Source organism: Eublepharis macularius, chromosome 1 (assembly GCF_028583425.1).
Source record: "Eublepharis macularius isolate TG4126 chromosome 1, MPM_Emac_v1.0, whole genome shotgun sequence".
In the NCBI taxonomy this organism is placed as follows: domain Eukaryota; kingdom Metazoa; phylum Chordata; class Lepidosauria; order Squamata; family Eublepharidae; genus Eublepharis; species Eublepharis macularius.
The window spans coordinates 120,046,860-120,067,986 of NC_072790.1; the positions used below are offsets into that span (position 1 = coordinate 120,046,860).

The 21,127-nt window shown below is 41.8% G+C and overlaps 1 protein-coding gene across 1 annotated transcript in view; it reads right to left on the minus strand.

Moving 5' to 3' along the window:
* Positions 1-20,611, minus strand: part of NHSL1 (NHS like 1) — a 238,453-nt gene extending 217,842 nt beyond the window's left edge. The window contains exon 1 of the mRNA XM_054974770.1: positions 19,932-20,611. Coding sequence (XP_054830745.1) covers positions 19,932-20,256 — 325 coding nt within the window. The 5' untranslated portion in view covers positions 20,257-20,611. The remainder of the gene's footprint in view (positions 1-19,931) is intronic.
* Between the last annotated feature and the right edge of the window lie 516 nt (positions 20,612-21,127).

Genomic DNA, 21,127 nt, shown 5'->3' on the forward strand with positions numbered 1-21,127 from the left:
TTGGGGGCAGGGAGTATTTCAATGTACATCACCTTACATTCATGTACACAGAACTTAACTGGCCACACTGTCACCTGCTCACCCATTTAGAGATCCCGTAGCTCTTCACAATCTGCCACAGTATTTACCGTCTGAATAATTTTATATCAGCTCGCAAATCTGGTCACTAAACAGGTCACCTCAAATTCCAAATCATTTATAAACAAATTAAATAGCAACAGCCCCAAATCCAACCATTGTGGAATCACACTGCTCACTTTCTTCACTGAGAGAACTGCATATTTAGTTCTACTCTCTGCTCCCCATAGTTTAACCAGTTGTAACCTAGAATAGAACTTGTCCTTTTATCCCATGACTGCTCATCTTATTCAGAAGTCTTTGGTGAGCTTTCTGGAAGTCCAAGCATGTGTCCACCAGATCACCATTATCTGTATGCTTGCTAACCTGAAGAAGCCATGCTCATTTTCCCTCAGCAGGTTTTGATATTTACGTGTTTATTTCTATCTTTAATTATATTTTCTATGTTAGAACGCATGTTAACCTAATTCCCTGTCATTTACTGGATCTCTTCTGGGACACTTTTTAAAAATCAGGGCAACAGTTGCTACCTGTGCTTTTTTCTGTTCACCTCATTAGGGTACATCTTTTTTTAAAAAAACGTTTTTGCATTTTATGGCTTCCTTGACTCCACTTGTTAACCACACAAAATAGGCTTTCCAAATCACAATGATATAGTAAAACTAGAAATCACAAATGACAGAACCCCCCATGTTAAAAGACTGGTGATCTTCCCATGCCCCAGACTAGGAATAGCAACTTCTGCAGTTACAAGGACAACTCTATTCTTCAGACACTGATTCAGGACCAGGAATAGACAGCACCGTAATCAGGTTTGTACCATCTGCAAATAATGGTTTCAGTTTTGAAGACATTTGATCAGGCACAGCATTAAAAATATACATTTTCAGATTACATTAAAAATGCAAAAAATGTCATGTGCTGAAGTGTGAAATCTCTATTTGTTTTATACCCAATGAATTTTTTGGGTTCACCATAGCTAAATTTTCTTTGTTCATATATTCTGACAACAATGCACAGCAATCCCTGTTCTTAGGCTCCTTGTCAGATTTCGACATTACCTATTTTCTCCTTTGCAACTACAGTCTTCAATTCTATGTCTCCCTTAGCCCTGACCTAGATGGCTCAGGCTAGCCCAATCTCATAAGTAGAGATGGGCATGATCTAAAAAAAAATACCGATCAAGCTGTTCGTGGATCCGCACTGGTGACGACCCCAGATCACCAATCCACACAGAACAAGTCCCGTTTCCGATCGGGGATCGGGAAGGCCAAAGCGGAGGGGCGCCCCCCACACACACACTTAGAGCAGAGGGGGGGGGAGTTTTTAACCCGGCGACAAGCTGCGTCCCGTCAGGGAGGGGATGTTTTCACACACACACACACACACAGAGCAGAGGGGGGGAAATTTTTAACCCGGCGACGAGCCGCCTCCCCTCAGGGAGGGGACGTTTTCACGCGCGCGTGCGCACGCGCGCGCACTTAGAGCAGAGGGGGGGAGTTTTTAACCCATCCCTGCCTCTCCAAATAGAGAGAGAGAGACACCCCGTCAACATGTTTCATCCAGCTTTTAAAAAAAAGCAGGGACAGAATCCTCCTTTCCTCCCCACTCAATTTTAAAAGCAAGCAGCCAGTCTTCCAAAAGCATATTTTAAACACACACACAGAGCCGTGAATGAGGTTTTCCCACAAAATACAGTGTTTTAAAAGCAGATTAAAAACAGAGAGTGACAGACAGAAAAACAGCCATTCCTCCTACAAATCCCCGTTTTTTTAAAAAGCAAAAAACATTTGGAGTGCCCGTGGTGGCTACAGAACACCACCTTCCCCCTCCCTCCCCTCTCTTCTCCCAAATGGTGATGCGTTGCTGGCTGCTCCGTGGTTGGAAGGAAGCCCTGCTGATCAAGGAAAGCTGGGCTTCCATTCGCGTTTCCAGGGCGACAGAAGGAGGGCAAACACAGCTCAGGCATTCCCCTGGCTCCGTCGCCAGGGGAATAGATTGCTGGCGCCTGAGTGTCTGCAATCCCAAACAGAAACCGATCAATCCAATCAAGCCCCGAACAAGCAAATCCCTGACTGCTGGATCGGTTGCCGTGGACAGCACCGATTAGCTGAGTCCCGATGGCGCGAACGCCATTATCAGGGGGGGGGGGGTTCAAATCATGCCCATCTCTACTCATAAGCTCTTGGAAGCCAAGATGGGTTGACCCTGGTTAGTACATGGAAGGGAGTCCACCAAGGATGTGCCGGGTTGCTATGCAAAGGCAAGCAACAGCAAACCTCTAAATGTCTCCTCCCTTGAAAACCCTACAGAGTTGCCGCCATAAGTCAACTTGACAGCACTTTCTTCCACCCATGTCTCCCTCACCCATTACTTCCTTAGGTTCCTTTTTAAAGACTTTTACTGCATCCTATCTTAAGTATCACATGTCAAATTTCCAAGCAGCAATGAAATGTTGTTGGTAACATTAATATTACTGCAGCAACATCATGCATCACAATACATATTCAAGTGCCGATCATACACAGGGCTATAAAAATATACCTTGATTTTCAGAGTTTTAAAATCAAAAGTAACAATTTCTCCATTCCCAGATTTCCAGGTTCTTCCCAGCATTGTTTATTAATCTGTAGGGCTTCTGTTTACTTACAATTTTCTGCCAATACTATTTAAGACCAGAGGCCAAAATTCTGAATCAGACACAAATGACATAGAGGTAAACTGTCACAAGCTGCATTAACAATTATGACTATCATGAGATTTTTGCCCAGTGTACGAAACTTACACAGTACAACATCTGCCTTTAGAATAACCGCATTTCATGCAAACATGTCCCAAAAGACTCCCAAGCGAATTACTTTTAAAATATGAAGATGGTGGAGGCTTACCACATGATTAAAAGAGGTGATTTAATCAAGGTAGCAAACAAGATATAACATTACAGTTAACTCAAGTTTAGATGATTTCTGAAAAAAGGAGGAAAGCTATGCTGCTTTTTTAATTTATTCTGTGTTATTGTAACGTTTGCCAGTGGACAATTATTAGCATGATTAGGAGACATAAGACACCTGACACACCTGCAATTTAAGAGGCAAAAGAGGGCCTAGCCTAACTATTCCCTATGAACATTTCTCTGACAAAGCCTGCCTGGCAGGTTTTGTGTGTGTGTGTGTGTGCGCGCGCTAATGAGTCTGATGCCAATACCTGAAGAAAGTGGGTGGGGTACTGGTCCTGTTATATGAAGATCTGCTGCTCTACCCTGTTTTTACTATCTTACCTTTCATCAGGTTCCCGTGTATGTATGGTACTCATCTGTATATTCCCCCACCCAGTTGACTGCCTGTGCTGACTGCAATCATGTGTAAAAGCCAAAACACAGACCAGAAAATATATGGGATAAGAGATCAGCAAGAATTATTTTTACAGTGGTGTTTACCATCTACCCTATGTAATCTCCTCAATCCAATTCTTGTATTTTCTTTTAGGTTTACAATTTAAATCTCTTCTGTGATAAAACAAAATGGTGGGCAACCCACACAAGCAAAAGATCTGCAGAGCTTAGCATCCTGTCCCACCCACCAGCATGAACAAACAAGCATGCACACAAGCAACAGGAAGGAGCATTTTTGAAAAGAGGGCATCTCTGTACACCTCCCTTCTCCATCATCACCTTCCTCCCCAAAACATGTCTTACAAATTACTCACTCACCAGAACACAAGTAACTTGGATGATGCAGAGCAGGGGTCCAAAAAGTGGTGTCCATGGATGCTGTGGCATCCACTCACACTTTTCTTGGTACTTACCAAATGTTTCTAGAATGTGGGTGGGGTCAGATAGGGCTTTTGCCCAAAAGCTTTTGCTTGGCCACTGGAGATCTGACCAGCTGCACAGATTAAAATAATGTTGTTTAAGTGGCATCCACCTCCATTATTTTTTTAATTCTCCCTCACTCCTCTTTCCCAGTGTATTTTTCAAATTTAGGGCTATTCTTCCCTGCACTTGAACTCCCTGTATGTGGGCAACACTACTTCCTGTGGCAGCCATTTTGTGGTTGGCTCTGCTTCTTATGGCAACCATTTTGTGGTTGGGCCCACCAGATGCCCACAGACTCAAAAAGGTTGGGGATCCCAGGTGTAGAGAATGAGGAGTGGATGGAGGTATTGGGAAGATATGTATAGACCATCATTCTCTGCAACATCCCTTCATGCTGCATGTCTATTCATTAGGGTGGGTGGGATGGGAAAAAGTTTTGTCTCAATAGGTCCCATGGTTCTCTCTGCATTGCACCCATACACAGTTGGATGAGGTCCACTGAGGCATGGAGCACTATTATATAACTATTACTAACAGAGTAGTATTAAATTACTCTACATTTTCTAAGTTTAAAACATGTTTGTTAGAATTATGAAAACCTGGAAATGGTACTCAGCCAAAAAAAGATAACATAATCCAACAAAAATACAGTAGTTGGGATGGGAAAATATGTTTTATTACAGAAACTGGAATCAGACGACAACAGGAAAAACAGCATATTCTATATTATGAAAATAAAGGGGTGGGGAACCTAGAAAAAGCAAGCGTTTGAGGATTATTTATTTACTTCATTCATATTTATTGTTTCCTTCATTTATTTACTTCAATATGAGCTTAGGCGAGCAAGAGAGTCTAAACACAACAAAAAAAGGTTCTTTGGTTATGTTCAGAGCCAGAAAAAGAATAAAGAAGCATTAGGCCTGCTGAAGTGACAGGAAAATTAGATTTAATAGGTGATAAAGAGAGGGGAAAACTGCTCAATTCCTACTTTGCCTCAGTCTTCACTTGCAAAGAGAACTGTGTTCAACTTGGCAAAAAGGCTTTGCAGCCTAGGACAGGTGTTAGGGTGGTACATAAACGTTTTTTAAATGAAATCAAGTCCTCAGGACCAGGTGAATTGTACCCTAGGGTACTAAAGGAACTTGCTGATGTAATTGCAGAGCCTCTGTCTATCATCTTTGAGAATTCTTGGAGTACAGATGAGGTGTCAGAAGATTGGAGGTAGGCAAATGTTCCCATCTTCAAGAAGGGGGAAAAGGAGGAGCCAGATCATTCTTGACCCGTCAGCTTGACATACATACCTGAAAAGGTCCAGGAACAAATCCTCAAACAGTCATTGAGCATTTAGAAAAGACAGGTGTGATTACTAAGAGCCAGCACTGGTTCCTCAAGAACAAGTCATGTCAGACTAACCTTATCTCCTTTTTCAGAGTTATTATGAGCCAAATTAGATGATACGAATTACACAAGGTCATGCGAGTGTCTAGAATCATGTCTATTCCTACCTGCGCGTGTCCATTTTATCCCTGGTGAACACGTGTCATGTAGCACTAGTCCGTGTACGTGTCGGATAACTGGTATAGTCACGGTTGCGAGTATCCATAGTCATAATCAATGAGTCACCATGGCAGAGCGTCGATTTTGAGCGGCTTCCACTTCCCTCTGCCCTCTTTTTGCCCTTAGATCTGGCTTACACTCAAACTGTTTTGCTTTTAATCTGTCAAGTTTTAAATTCTCTCGTTTTCAAGTTGACACCACTGCCTCCCTACTCCTCCTTCCTGCACCCTCCTTCCCTCTTAACTTCCTCCTCCTCCTCTTCATGCAGCATCTTCGGTCGGGATAAGGAGGTGGGGGAAAAGGTCATGGCAACACAATTAAGCATCCGAGCAAAACTTCAGAAACATGCCTGATACATGAACCTGAAAAGGACGGAGTGGAGGGGGGTACTCATTCTCCAGTTCAGCTCGGCAATACAGAGCAAATTGGGTAATATTTGGCCATTGTTTCCAATGGGAAATGCAATTTGGGACTTTCCAGGGGTCTGGGGAGGCATTTTAGGACCGAATTTTACCAAATTTGCTGGGAACCTACTTCTAGCCGTTCTCGAACGACTCCCCAAATTTAATGAATATTGGACTTCGAGGGGAGGGGATTTTATGGGCCCCTAAAGGTGTCCCCAGCCACTTTCAATCTCCATTATTCCCTACGGGGAAAACTAGGGGAGCTATCTAGGGTGATGAGGTGGCATTTTGCAAGCAAAATCCACCAAATTTGCAGACGAGCTAGTCCTATCTGTCCCCTGAAGACCTCCCAAGTTTCAGGGAGAATCGGCCCCAGGAAAAGCATGATCAATAGGTTTCCCCAGTTCTTGTCAATTTTTTCCTTGCAATAGGAGCAAATGGGGTGGCACCTTCTTTGGGGGGCCGAAAATGGCTCAAGGTCCAATCTCCCTGAAACTTGGGGGGTCTTTAGAGGACTGTTAGAAGTAGGTCCCCTGAAAATGTTGTAAATTGATTTTGCAAAATGCCACCCCCATCCCCCTGGATAGGCCCCATAGTTTTCCCTATAGGTAATAATGTAGATCAAATATGGCTGGGGACAAACAGGCAGGAAACAGTTGCTTCTGGCTGACAGCAAGAAACGCTGTGGCAGCTCCTGAAGTGGGGATTGCCCACCTCCCTTTGCCTTCCTGGCGGGCCGAGCTGCAAGATCCCTGTAGAGGTATGGAACCCCCCCTTTTTAGCATCCCCCCAGGAAACCCGGTGGGTTTTTTCCCCTGATAGGTCCAATTGAGTAAACAAGTCTCCCCCTCAGAAAAGCTACAGAGGAAGGTTTGAGCATGTGCGAAGAGAAGGTGCATCATAGGATACTATCTCTTGTCTGGGAGGAATGGGGAAGAAACACGTGCCAGTCCAAGCACAGGACTGAGTGCAGATCGAGTGCAGTGTGGCTGCGGTGTGCAAGTGAACAGGAAAGCGATGGGGAAACACATGTAAGCGCGTTCACGTGTCATACACGTGTAATTTGTCTCATGTAGTTTGGCTCTACTTTGTTGCATCAGGGAAATGCTGGGGACATAGTTTATCTTGATTTTAGTAAGGCTTTTGACAAGGTTCCACATGATACTCTGGTTGACAAGTTGGTAACGTGGTTTGGCTCCTATTACTATTAGATGGATTTGTAACTGGTTAACAGGTCATACCTAAAGACTGCTTGTAAATTGTTCCTCATCTTCTTGGAGAGGAGGACAAGTGGAGTGCCTCAGGGATCAGTCCTGGGACCTGTGTTGTTTAACATCTTTATAAATGACATGGATGAAGGAATAGAGGGGATAATCATTACATTTGCAGATGATACTAAATTGGGAGGGGTTACAAACACAGTAGAAGACAGAAGCAAGATTCAAGGTGACCTTGATGGAATGGAAAACTGGGCTAAAACCAACAAAATGAATTTCAACGGAGATAAATGTAAAGTTCTGCTTTTAGACAGGAAAAATCAAAGGCACACTTATAGGATGCGGGGACCTATCTCATGTGAAAAGGATCAAGAGTCTTAATAGATCATATGCTGAACATGAGTCAGCAATGTGATGCTGTAGCTAAAAAGGCAAATGTGATTTTAGGCTCTATCAACAGAGGGATGGTGTCCAGCTCACGTGAGGTGATGGTATCACTTTACTCTGCTCCAGTTAGACTTCATTTGGAGTACTGTGTACAGTTTTGGGCACCACAGTTTAAGAAGAATGTTGACAAGCTGGAACGTGTCCAAAGGAAGGCAATGAAGGTGGTGAGGGGTCTAGAAACCAAGCCTTATGAGGAAAAGTTGAAGGAGTTGGGTATGTTTAGCCTGGCGAGGAGCTGACTGAGAGGTGATATGATAGCCCTCCTCAAGTACTGAAGAACTGTCATACAGAGGATGGAGCAGATTTATTTTCTGTTGCCCTAATAGGCTGTACCAGAAACAATGGGTTAAAATTAAAGCAAAAGAGTTTTTGGCTTAACATTAGGAAAAACTTCCTGACTGATCTATGGGAACCCAAAGTGGCTTACATTGTTCTTCTTGCCTTCATTTTATTTTCAAAACAACCCAGTGAGGTAGGTTAGGTTGAGAATGTGTGTCTGGTCTAACAACCAGTAAGCTTCCATCACAGAATGGGGATCTGAACCTGGATCTCCCAGATCCTAGTATGACACTCCAGTTACTATGACACCCTGAACCAAAAGGTTTCACCACAATGCAAAACATTACAATCAGAACAAATTATCAGGCTTTAGGGTTTATTTTTACCATTCTGCAGGTTATGGGACAATATAAGCCTGCTTCTCTTCATCTAAATCTGAACACACTTCTCCACTATGTAACAGAAACCATAGATGCAGCTATAGAAAGCCCACAAAGCTATCCTTCCAAGTCCTACTGGACCTCCCTTGAAGGTCTCCATCTATAACCAAAACCATTGCTAATCCAAACAGAAAACATGGAGCACATGCCAAACTGTTATAAGCACAAGAAAGGTATACATTTTCATTCAAACCAACCAATCGAGAAGTAAATCAATACAAAATAAATAAGACCTGGTATGATAATGAGGAAACAGCAGAGTATTTCCAATTCAGAAAGGACAACAGACATGCTTTATCTTAAATAATTGTTGTTGAGAATGAGAAAGGTATAAAATTGTTCCATTTGTAACATGGGATAAGTGTAATAAACATACAAGTGATAGCAGAAATTCACAAAGTCAATCAGGACCTTTTAAAGAGAATAGTCTCTAATATTCCAAGCAGCAAGTGCGTGGCAATCAAGGGAAATATTTGTTCCCTACCTGCACCCACTGATTAATGTACCCATTAATTAATGTAATTAGCAGGTAGTTATGATTTATCAATAGTTATCAAGAACACAGTTTCATCACATATTGCCTAAACTACATATCAATAAAAACTGGGGAGAGTTAATAGTACTAGTTACTATGAGTTTGAAACACACATTTTTGGCCTTTATTTCTATTCACAGTACTAACTCAACCTCACCCTAAGGAAATGCCAGCAGTGCAAGTCAAGCATAAACAAATGCAAATCTCAATTTATTTTTTATAAATCAAGGGACAGTACTAAGGTCAGTAGTAGGACAATATAAATATTTTCAGTATACCACTCAAACTGCAGCAGGTTTTCAAGTGAACCTCTAGACAAAAAAATATACTTTCTTTGGCCTCAAAGCCCAAATAGTGCCCAACAGTTAGACATGCTTAAGATAATTATTTTCAAAAGGCTATTACCTTTATAGATCCAAATTAATCAAAACACCCAAAGAGTAGAACTGACAGAGTGCAGGACACAGAACAGGATGAGGCACATTTTCAAACACCCACTCAACTACAAAGCTCACTGGATAACTGAGTCAATATCTGCATTACAACCTACTTCACAGAACTGTTGGGCAGGCATGGTACAAAATAAAGAGGAAATAAACTTTCCTTTTTAAATTATGTTATGTTTTACTTTGTTTTTTACTTACAGTTTATACATTCTATTTCAGAAGCAGAAAAACAGACACAATCAATTCAGTTCAACAAAATACCAACTTGCAGTATCCAGGGCTATATATGCCATTGCTTATCTAGAAGAAGACTTGGGCAATAATAATTAAATAAAATGTGAAGAAACTATTTTGAGTACTAAAAAATTAAGAACTATTGGCTGGAAGGAAGGGAAATATTTTTGTAAACGAACACACCTGCCCATTCATTGTACTAATACTTCTTCAAGGAAAATTGTTCTTTTCAAGATAACAAGAACATCACAAGGCAAGAAAATTCAATTTTAACTCCTTTTTTTAAAAAAAAAATCAGGCTCCACAATACGAAATATCTTCACATCCTAACACAAAATTCTGACTGAAATTCACGCATTCATATGAAGGCTTCCTTCAGTGCAACATGGATCTACCCAGAGTTTTTTGCCTGAAAAGAGTTTGTAGCATATTTTTAAAATTTACATTCACATAAAGATCATTTCCTTCTAATAAAGTTTTTTTTAAATGACAAATAACAAGACTTAGACCATTTGTAACAGCTCACAGATTGCTCCCAGGGATTCTTTTGCGAAATTACAGAATGGGGGTATGCAGAAGACTGGTGAGTCTGATTAACTCAGTTTCTAAGGAGAGTTTGTAATAAAGCATTTAACGTAATTTGAACGGTACTCAACATTCCCCATATTATTATGTGGTGAAGTAGAGACAGATACAATTTACTGTTAAGAGTAGCACACTTGGCATCTACAGAGAAGAGAGAATATTAATGTTAGAGTAAGGATTTAAAAGGTGTGGCAAAGCTCAGTCTTACAGGTCATATAAGGCTTCATACCAAACTTTTTGCAAAGTCTTCAATGGTCCCTTAGGAATTTGGCCCACTACTGGCAAATGCCCAACAAACACATCAATAGACAGTGAGGTTTCCCGAAAAAAATGTTTAAGACAAATTTTAAAGGGGAAAATATAGATACAGAAGATGAACAAACAGGTAAACTTCATGGTGTATCACATTCTATAGAGCCACATTTCAGCAGTAGGCAAGTGTTTTTACAAGCAAATCACCAAACAAAGGAGGTACTGAAAAGGATGGACATGGAAGAGAAAATTCCTCTTCAATTCCTGTTCTTATTTTTGTAACGCATACAGTATACAGGATACCCCTCCATCACAGTCATTGTTTTTGTTTCAACAGGAAGAGTAAAGGGCCATATGGGATCTTCCCTGCGGAAACAGCTGATTCAAAACAAAACAAAAAAAACAGCCACTGGTTGCACTGCACAGCATTTCCTTCCTAACAAGGACTATAGAGGAGACATGAGCTACAGCTGTCTGTAGCTGTCTGAATCACTAGAATAAATGGGAGAGGAAGCATTCTTTCCAACAAAGTAGCTCCTCCACATAGAATTGTGTACAATCATCTCTGATAGAAAAAAGAAAAGCAAACCATTAGGCCTTTGCTTTGCTTTCCATACAAGAACAAGATGTCATCAAAGAATACACCAGAGTGATAACTATACTGTTCACACAAGAAGAGCAAGCATATTGCCAGAATCTTGTAGAATAATGAAAGCAGCTAGAATTCTCTCTTGGAAGCATGACAAAAACACAGGGTGGTGCTAAAAGATTTTAAAATTGTGTTTTTTTGCATTTGAAATCTAGAAACCAGTCGTTCTCAAGGAAACATAGAAAAAGTATTTTCTAGAAAATAGTCAATGAATCTTCCAACAATCAACTTTTACAGAGTATGCCAAATTAAAAATAAATCATCCCCTATCCAATTTATACACTCTATAACTAGATACCAAACTACTTTAATCACAACCAGTTTCACATAAAATGACAACTAGATTTCAACATAAACAATAACATTTTTCCTTGATATCTTATACAAGAAATAGTTGCAAAATAAAATGATTTCTACTAACAGAAATTTTTATTCTTGCCGTCCTCCCTAAGATCTTCTGTTCTTTTTCCATATGAAGTGTCTATTCTATATAACTAGCAACAACCCCATTGTGTGAAAAAATACAACAGGCTCTAGAAAACTGATTTGGCAGGCCCCCTCCCAGCGGAAAGGAAGCACTTCACAGCAGTCTTGAAGCCAGAGTTGTTGCCAATGCACCTGTGCAAGGGTAAAAAGTGAGTCATCGCCAATACAGTTTACCTTTTATATAGTTGGATGGGATTTTTGTTGTTTCTGTATGTACCAATAAAGGTGTAAAATAAGAGTTATATTTATGCCTATATAATTTTTAATCATGCCCACAAAATTTCCAAGCATGCAAAAAGTACTGGCAACCTCATTAGTAATGTTTTGTTATGTTAATATATCATCCCATATAGTTTTCTTTTTGTTTGAAAGAACATGATGAATAAAAACAGGTTGCTCTTACTGTAACTGTTGTTTGTTTAGGTCTTCGTGCAGGCACACACTGGGACTGCGCAGCTGCAGGCCAGCCACCGGAAAGGATTTTTCAAGCTCTCAGACAGTAGAGGGCGCTCTCGCACCACAACACGCATACGCGACAATTCCCGCTGCATCGAGTCCCCTCTCCCCTTGCCTGTGGGTTCTCACATGGTGTACTGCTTTCAGGGGGGGCATCCTCTTTAATATAAGCTACAAAGTACTGTTCAAGATGGTTTTGTAAATCAAAATAATTCTAAACTGCAAACCAGATATCTGTTATACATTAGCAGAGGGACTGAAAACTAATCAGTATAATTTGAACGTAAGATAAAGAGCTGTATAGAAGTCTACATGCATTTTTCTAAACAGGCATCAACAGCAGGCCAGTCTTCAAAACATTAACACCACACCATGAATGTATAAAATTTAAAAGGCCAAACATTTGACAACACACATTCCCAGCACCATTTCTGATTGGAAAAATAGCAGGGGGCGGAGAGGCAGGAACATTTTCTCCCTCTTGCTGCAGTAGTCATGAACAGAACTAGGCTCCTGGGACGTTCTTAAACTGATCTCCCTGGCACTAGAAAATGGAGTGCATCCATTTTCAAACACCGTGCAACAGTAACCATTTTCTCACAATTTGTGTGTAGCCAATTTAATCTAAATACAGTTAGGCAAGTGATTGGTTCTCTCTCATGATCTGCTAGCCAGCCAAAGGCATTAATCCAAAGTGCCAACTTGAAATACTGCAATAATTGCAAGCATTGCTCAAGATATCCAAGACTTTCACATAGTTGAGACTCAAGCTTTGGAAAGATGTTACACAGGGCTCTTACATGGTGGAAGGGATATTGTAATTACCAGTTTGATACGGAACTAACCAGTGACGCTATAAGTAATGACAGCAAAACTGAGCGACTGTATAAGGCAATCCAAAACACCCTTCTAAATTCATTGGCTTTGGGGTAGTGCATTAAACAAGCATTAAATAGTGCTTGTTTAATGCACCCCAAAGCATTGGCTTCGGGGTAGTGCATTAAACAAGCATTAAATAGTGTAAACATATTTCACACCCAGATACCAGCATGAATTTTAGGGCATCATTTTTCCTAAAAAGAGACATAAAAGCAACAAATTGTTCACCAATTCTGCTTCCACTACTAAAAGAGAACATTAGTTCTCCATCCTGGGTTCATCATAACATGAACATTGTTATTACTGTTCGTAGAAACATGAATCCTAAACAGATACTGGTCATAACAGCAGATCAACCAATGTATGTTATTGCTAAACAAATTCAGTAGAAATATCCTGAGCTATATGGGGAAAACAAATAGTTTTCGTGCTAGGAGGCTTCCACACAGGAATGGCTGTAATCTCAATGACTGCAACATGGTTAGAAGGTAGCACTTGGACTGAAAACCTAGTAGAGTCTGGAGTTACGACACCAAGAAGAGCAGGGAGCATCCTGAAGGTGTCTCACATTAGAAGAAGAAGCTGATATGCACATGAAATGAGTCTTGCAGGGCTTCACATCCTTCAGCAGCTAACTTAGGCCAGTGATGAGAACATGACAGAAAGCTTCTTCAAGTCATCTAGAAAAATGTAGCAGGGATCTGGTGAGTACAAGTACTGGAACACAACAGTGGAACTGAAAACTCTCCTTGCATACATTCAGAGCACATGCCAAAGCAATTTTTGCAATTTCTTTGCTACACTTGAAAATATATGACCTTGGATGTTTGCATTAGACATGCCAACTATGCAGGGTGGCTGCCCATCTTCATGTACAGCCTCTAACAGCTCTCACAACTTCACCCTGAGATGTCCAAAGAATTTGAAAAAGGAAACTTTGTAAGCAAGAAAACACAAAGGAACTGCTCAGGTTTGGTTCAAATTTAACAGTACAAACATGTAAGTTCTTTGTAATAAATGGCTGATTCCAAGTCCTAAAACTGCACGTATGATCTGTGTTTGAAGTAATTAACTTGAATCATGAAGCCGTATCTCCTGAAAATATATACCATGAAGATAGAAATTCATTTGTCAAATGCTTCCAGAAAATTATAATTTAGTGAAGGTCTTTTGTGATTTTGTGAAGGTCTTTCAAGAACACAGTAATCCTTTTCAAAATACAGTACTGACAACAGCAGAACAGTTATGAATGAACCATCACTCAAATCCATCATGGACACCCACAAGAGAGGACAAGAACAGTATTCAGTGTACAACAAAGATCATTTAGTATTGTGGAAAGTGACAGTTCCTGGTATCAAATGGAATAATTTTCCATTATATAGCATTAAAAAAACTATCATCAAGTCCAAAGATAAACACAAAAAGGCAGACCCGAAAAAGGATTCCAGTGTGTTCTGTTGACTGTATGTAGCCAGTATGTAACCAGTAAAACTAGAGATGGAAATGTGGAAGAATTTTTTTCTCATTAAAATAGTCCGTATCTATCTTCCACTTCTGGGTGTGAGCAAGTACGGTCAAAAGTTAGTGTCCTGCAGTAATTGTTGTCATGTTAAGAGTAGACCCTGCTGCACTTTTGCGTGCTTGTGAAGGTCATTGCTCAAGAATGGATGGCCACTGAACACTTCGAAAATCTCCCCCCCACACACACACAAATCAAAATAAAAAAACATTTTAAACAGGCTTTGCGAAGTAAGCTTTACAAAATCCCTTCTATGTCTAACATTGTGACATCACTGAGTGATGCCAATGGTTGCAAGTTCAATACCTTTGGCATTTTAAAAAGTGTGCTAAATCAATCAGAACATAATCCATTTGATAGTTTTCATAACTAGCACCCAGAAAATGGCAGTTGGAGTTCGCAGAACAAGTTCTGTCATTTCTCTCTGTTCTATCATGTTTACAGACATGTTTTTGCATTTTTACTTGGCACATAAATACTACTGTACCTCGAAAAATACTGTATCCTTATTACACCCATAAAGGTAGAAATTGTGCTAATTTTCATCTTTGATACTAATTTTTGTAACATACTTAAGAAAAAACAAAAAAGATCTAATCTATATTAACATGCAAATAAAATAAAAAGTATTTGCAGTATTGTTGCTGTTAACCTTTTTCTAGAGTGTTCAGTTACCTTTCAAACAAGACCTTGAACATTAAATCAATTAGTTCATGAGATATTTAAAGAATGTAGTATGGCAGACATTTTGATATGATCACAGCAGACTTAATCATTTTTAAAAGCATCTCTTGCCTTATTTTTTTAATTCCAGTTTGCAAACATACAAACAAAATATAGACTATAATCATTTATATTCAGTATCATACATTTATATGGAATTAACTTAAATTTACTTTTAATAATTCACTTCTATTTAGATACCTTTATTCTATCTTTTCCACCTATCTTCATGTCTAATAACATTTTATTAATAATAACATCCTACTATATAAAAATCAAGTAGTATTGGTGAAGACTCACTTTTTATTCCCATGCAGGCGCACTCTAGCCTGCATGAGGATAAAGAGTCGTTGCCAATATGACTTTCTTAGGAGCAGGCGAGGAGGCCCAGTGTGCTGCCCTTCTCCATCGCTGCAGCAACCTCCTCAGGGTCTCTGGCAGGTCATACCACTGCTGCAGCAGAGGCACCGGGGAGGACTAGTGTGCCAGCCCAGCCCAGCAGGCCTCGAGCAGGCTGGGTGTCACGATGCACCCTGGAGTGCTCCTGTGCTCCACACCAGCCCAATTTCGGCTCCAAACGGGTGGAAATCAGGCCAGTGTGGACTGCAGGAGAACACCAGGGCCTGTCACACCACTCCAGCAGCACTCCCGCACTCTGCAGCAGGCCGATTTCAGAATTCCTGTGCTGTGGAGTGCAGGAACGCTGCCAGGGTGGCATGATGGGCCCTGGAGTGCTCCTGCGCTCTGCAGCGAGCCGATTTCAGCCCCAAATGAGTCCAACTTGGCCTCAAACAGGTGGAAATTGGGCCGGTGTGGAGTGCAGGAGCACACCGGGGACTGTCACGCCGATCCAGCAGTGCTCTCATGCTCCACAGCAGGCCCCTTTGAGGCCGAAATTGGTCGGCTGTGGAGCGAAGGAACAATGTCGAGGTGGCACAACAGGCCCTGGAGTGCTCCTGCATTCCACAGCAGTCTGATTTCAGCCCCAAATGGGCCTGATTCAGCCTCAAATGGAAATGCTGATGGAGTGGCACCATGAGCCCTGGAATACTCCTTTGCTCTGCAGTGGGTCAATTTTGGCCCCAAAATCAGCCAGCTGGGGAGCACAGGAGCACTCCAGGGCCCATCTTGCTGCCCTGGCGCTCCGCAGCAGGCCAACTTCAGCCTCAAATGGGAGAGAAGGAGTGCTGCTGGAGCAGCACCATCAGCCCTGGAGTGCTCCTACATGCTGCAGCGGGCCATTCTAAAGCCCGTTTTTTAAAAAAAATGGGCTTAGTTGCTAGTTTTATTATAAACATATATTATCTAATTTTATTATAAACATATAATAAACATATAAATCTCATTCTTTCCTTCTATCATTCTTTGTTTTAATTTAATTTTATTCTTGATTTTCAGCCATATAATTTAAAAAAGCCTTCAATTTTTCTTGAAATTCTGAAATTGGTCTGTTATGTATAAAAGATGTTAATTTTGCCATTGTTGCATATTCATTCAGTTTATTCTTCCAATACTTCAGGTCTGGGCATTTCACTGCCTTCCATTTTGCTGCAAATATTACTCTGGCTGCCGTCACAATATACTTAAATAATTCACTGTGTCTTTTTGTAATATTGCTTGGTAAGATATTTAAGAGCATATTTTTAAGGAAACTTACATTTTAGTATCTTTTGCATTTTTTCATATATCTCTATCCAATATATTCTTGCTTTCTTGCATGTCTACCATATCTCTTGACTTATTTTCAAAACAAAAGTGGTATCTAACTATCCTAAAAAAATTCATGATGGTATCTGGAAGTGAAATATTTTTAGGCTTGTTTCATGCACTGTAGACTTAGAAGATGTAACTCCTCTTAAGACTGCATTGAAAGTAACCTACATGAAGAGAGTTAAATTCTGTTGACGCCTGACCAACTGTATCTATGACATACCATGCAGTGCTTTGGGTGTGCTAAAATAAGTGCGTCTATGATTTTTAGTGTTTGGGGGTTTATCTTAAATTTATACAGTGGAAAGAAGTACATACTGTTGTTGCATATTCATTCAGTTTATTCTTTTCTTTTCATTTTAACAGATATTATTCCAATAAAAATGACTACATAAAATGAATGAATATAATATTTAGGCTACATTTTGATTTATTTTTCTCTTAATCAAATATCCCATTGGGGCATAAAATACTAAACAAACTGAAATTACCTGTATAAAGTTCTGAAAGATTATTAAGCATGTTACAGATTATTTTGAAATATAGGAATGGGTTTATTTTATTGATATTCTTCTTCAGTAACAATTAATTATGTACAAATTAATATATGTATATTAAAAGAAATGGACACACAAAACCCAGGGTAAGCAAGAAAGCCAAGCATCCTCCTTAGGCTAATTACTAAATTAAAGCTGAAAAAAGATATCCATCAGAAATGCTGACAAACAGGCTTCTCTGCTCTCCCAAGCTCACTATCTTTCACACATTGTAAGCTTGTTTTTCACTCTGTGGGACAAATGGCAAAACTGAAAAAGGGGGAGGGGTAGAAAGGACACATATATATACATGCACAGATTGCAAGTTTCAATACACTGAGCCAGCAGGAAATTCCTAACCCTGCTCTGCACACAGGAGCTAACAACGAAGTTTCTGGAATGAAGTTGGAGCTTACAGAGGGAAAACCATGTCATGCTCCACCTCTAAACTTTGGATGACAGGGTATCTGACAATACAAAAGAAGCATGGCTTACATTTATCCTGAGAACAAAGTTGGGTTCGGAACACGAAAAACATTTAAGTAGTATTATTGTCTGTATAATATTTCTATACGAGTCTTTTCTTTAAACACAAAGCATATAAAGCAATTAACAACCATTCAGAAATATCCGTAAATACATACATAAAGGACAAGACACTCTATTAGGAAAGCCTGTGAACCGCAAGTGAACTATAAAATAAAAGGTGAGAGGGGTTAAAGGGCATGATTCAAACCTTCCTGAATATTGTTAATATAGTACAAGGAGGAATCTCTTATTTTAAGCACTCAACATTCTTAAGAATAGCTAAAGACATCTTATAAGAGTTACCATCTTATTAAAGTATTCTCAAAGGAGAGTTCACAGTTATTGAACTCCCTCCCGAGGGAGGCCTGCCAGAGCCCAGCTATGCACATTTTTCATAACCAGAAGTCAAAAGCACATTCTGATCAGAGCAGCTCACACAAAGAAAATTAAAATGCTGACTTTAGCCTCATTTGTAAAAATGCTAGTAGGCATGATTTAATAAACAACATGCATAATACAGAAAAAAATTGCATTAATTCCCCATTGTTCCAGTGGAGCTTAATAACCAACACACTCTAATGTAATCAGATTAGGATATAGGAGACCGAGGTCTCTACCACGGAAGTTTGCAGGGTGACCTTTAGCTAGTCACACACTCTCAGCCTAACCTACTTCAGAGAGTTGTTGTGAGGATAAAATGGAAGAGGGAAGAAGGTTGTAAGCCACTTTGGATCCCTGTTGGGGGGAAAAGTGAAGTATAAATGAAGTAAATAAATGGCTTTCTTTGGGCTATATTCAATATGCTCTAAGAGGTCTTATTAGCACTCCTAGAGAAATCTCTAACTCTTGTAACTTAAAATGTTTTGTTTACACTGAAGATGAATAAAGCCACTTTTCAAAGCCTATTAACAGGTTTTTTCAAAGCACTATGGTACTGTCCCTGCTCAGGAATGGAACAGTCCATGGTCCCAGAGGATAGATATGTCAGTACCTAAATGACCAAAACAAGATTCCTCTCATCAAGTAAAATGTCCATTAACTGCATGTCTTTTAACACCTGAGAAGCTTTTGAAGAAGTAGATAATAAATATGGATGTTTTAAGGGCCACCAGTAGCCAACTTCACCACTGATACAACGAAGCTCCCAGGGGCAGTCTTAGACTATGGGCAACAGGGGCACCTTCCCTGACTGCCCATGGTCCTGCCCCCTCAAAGGCAGGGGTGGGGAAGCAGTTCTTGCATCTGCCTCATCTGGGGCTTGGGCTTCCAACCGCAGCTCCCATCCACCTCTCATGAGGTGAGGTCCACTCCTCCCTGGGGTCATAGTGAGAAAGCAGTAACCCTGGATCCCCATCCTGGACTTTTGCCCAGGGTTCCAGAATCATTAAGCTCCCCCCCCCCCCCGCCACTCCCAGTGCCCAAAGAATTAATACACAAATTGGTTTTGAACTTCATTGTTTCATTAACTTTTGTCTCTAGAGTAAATAAATGTTTTTTAAAGATCTGGTCCAATGTCTCTTTTTTAATGGAAATGTTTAACGTTTCATTAGTAAGACCATCTCAGGCTGCTCCTCACATCATTTTTTTTCTCAAAAAGGAGGGCCCTCCATGTTGGGGAAGCGGAGAAAGCATATAACAGGCCAACATAACTGACAAGTACCCACCTTTCACTGGGTACACAGAAAGCAAAGAACACGTGCTTGGGTGTAACGTGTGAAGATACTGCAGTCCCACCCATCCTCCCTGGCCCACTACAGAAGAAACAACTCCTCCCTGCCTTTTTTTCGTAACGTTTTGTTGCGTTTGGATCTGTTTGGAAGAGGCAGCCCAGCAATGTGACCAAACCCGTGGAGCCTGTCCAGCTTGCAACAGCCTCTCCTACAACAACCCGCTGAAGGTCAAGCTAGTGGGAAGACTGATGAACCCGACCCCCTCCGCCTGGTCAGAATGAGGTGGCCGCATCTGGGGCGCGCTAAAGGTCTTCTTTCCCCGCGATTTCAAACAAGTTTTGTACTCAAGGCCTCCCCCCAAGTTGCCGTCCCGCAACCCAGACACGCGCTCAGGCCACCAGCGACTGCCCAGAAGGGCCACGCACGAGCCCTCCCCCAGCTTGCCGGCCAAGTGGTTTAGGCGGGAGAGCGGCGCCTCACTCACGGATTTTGACTTTGCGGTGATCCAGGCGGGAGGCGAGAGACCTGAGGCAATCCAGGCGGCGCTGGAGGTGGGCGCTGCGGCGCCCCAGGCTGTCGGCTTGCTCTTGGATGCCGCCGAAGACTTCGCTGGCGCAGCGGGAGAGGTCGGAGAGCTGCCAGAGCAGAGAGACCAGCGAATGCGAGCAGACCTCCTCCAGGGAGCCGAAGAGGAGCCCCCCGTCGCCTCGCCCGGCGTGCCCTTCTTTGTCCCTCGGATCGGACTCTTTTTTATCCTCTTCCAAGCGGCACAGCTTGAGGGGCGCCACCGTCCTCAGAGGAAAAGGCATCTCGGGCTCTTCAGAGAGGGGCTTGCGCTGGCCTGGGGGAAAGCAAACTGCATCCAAAAGAAAACTGGAGCTCTCCCCCGCCCCGACCCCGGGAAGCTCAGCCTCCTCGGAAGAATGGCTAGCCCACAAAGAGAAGCGAAGCTCACGTGTGGGAGCTGCAGTTGGCCGAGGGGTCAAAGAGGAGGCGCCACAGGTACATTGCACCTCAGCAGCCAAGGAGAGCCTTTGCTCGGCGGGCGGCTGTCTCGGCCAAGGCGCAGGAGAAGCGGCTCCACTCTGGGTGGCGGGAGGGAAGAGCCAGCAGGACCTTTCTTCTTCTTGCCGCCGCCGCTCTGTTTGATGAAACAGGAAAGAGTCGAGTCGCTCCCAAAGGCGAGCGGAGGAGGACGCGTGGGAGGGGGCTTGGAAGTGCCTTTTGGAAAGGCGCGCCGAAGGCGGAGGTCGAAGAAAGGCGATCTCCTGCGCGGACACCTGGAATCCCCTGCGAGCGCTTGCCTGGGTAGCGGCCGCGCTCCAAACCCGGAAAGTGAAAGCAGTAGAATGGGAGGAGGGAAGGGGGGGGACCTCGAGTCAGCAGAAACCTGGAAGAGAGAATCGGAAAAAAGGCCGCCGCCTACCTGTGGCTCTCCAAACTGGAGCTGCTCCTCGCTTGCCCGCAAGTCAAAGGTGGAACGCCTTTGCTTTAGCTTTCTGCCGCTTGGCGTCGGTGGATATTTCATCCTCCGGGGCCGAGTGTTACCTTTTCCGGGAAGCATCTCCCCAGTCAGCACTTAATTATTAAATCTTACTTTCTAGTGGCTCATATCTTACAGCCCTATTCCCTTCATACACACACAAACAAAATCGTCTGTGATGGTATATATGAGGCAAA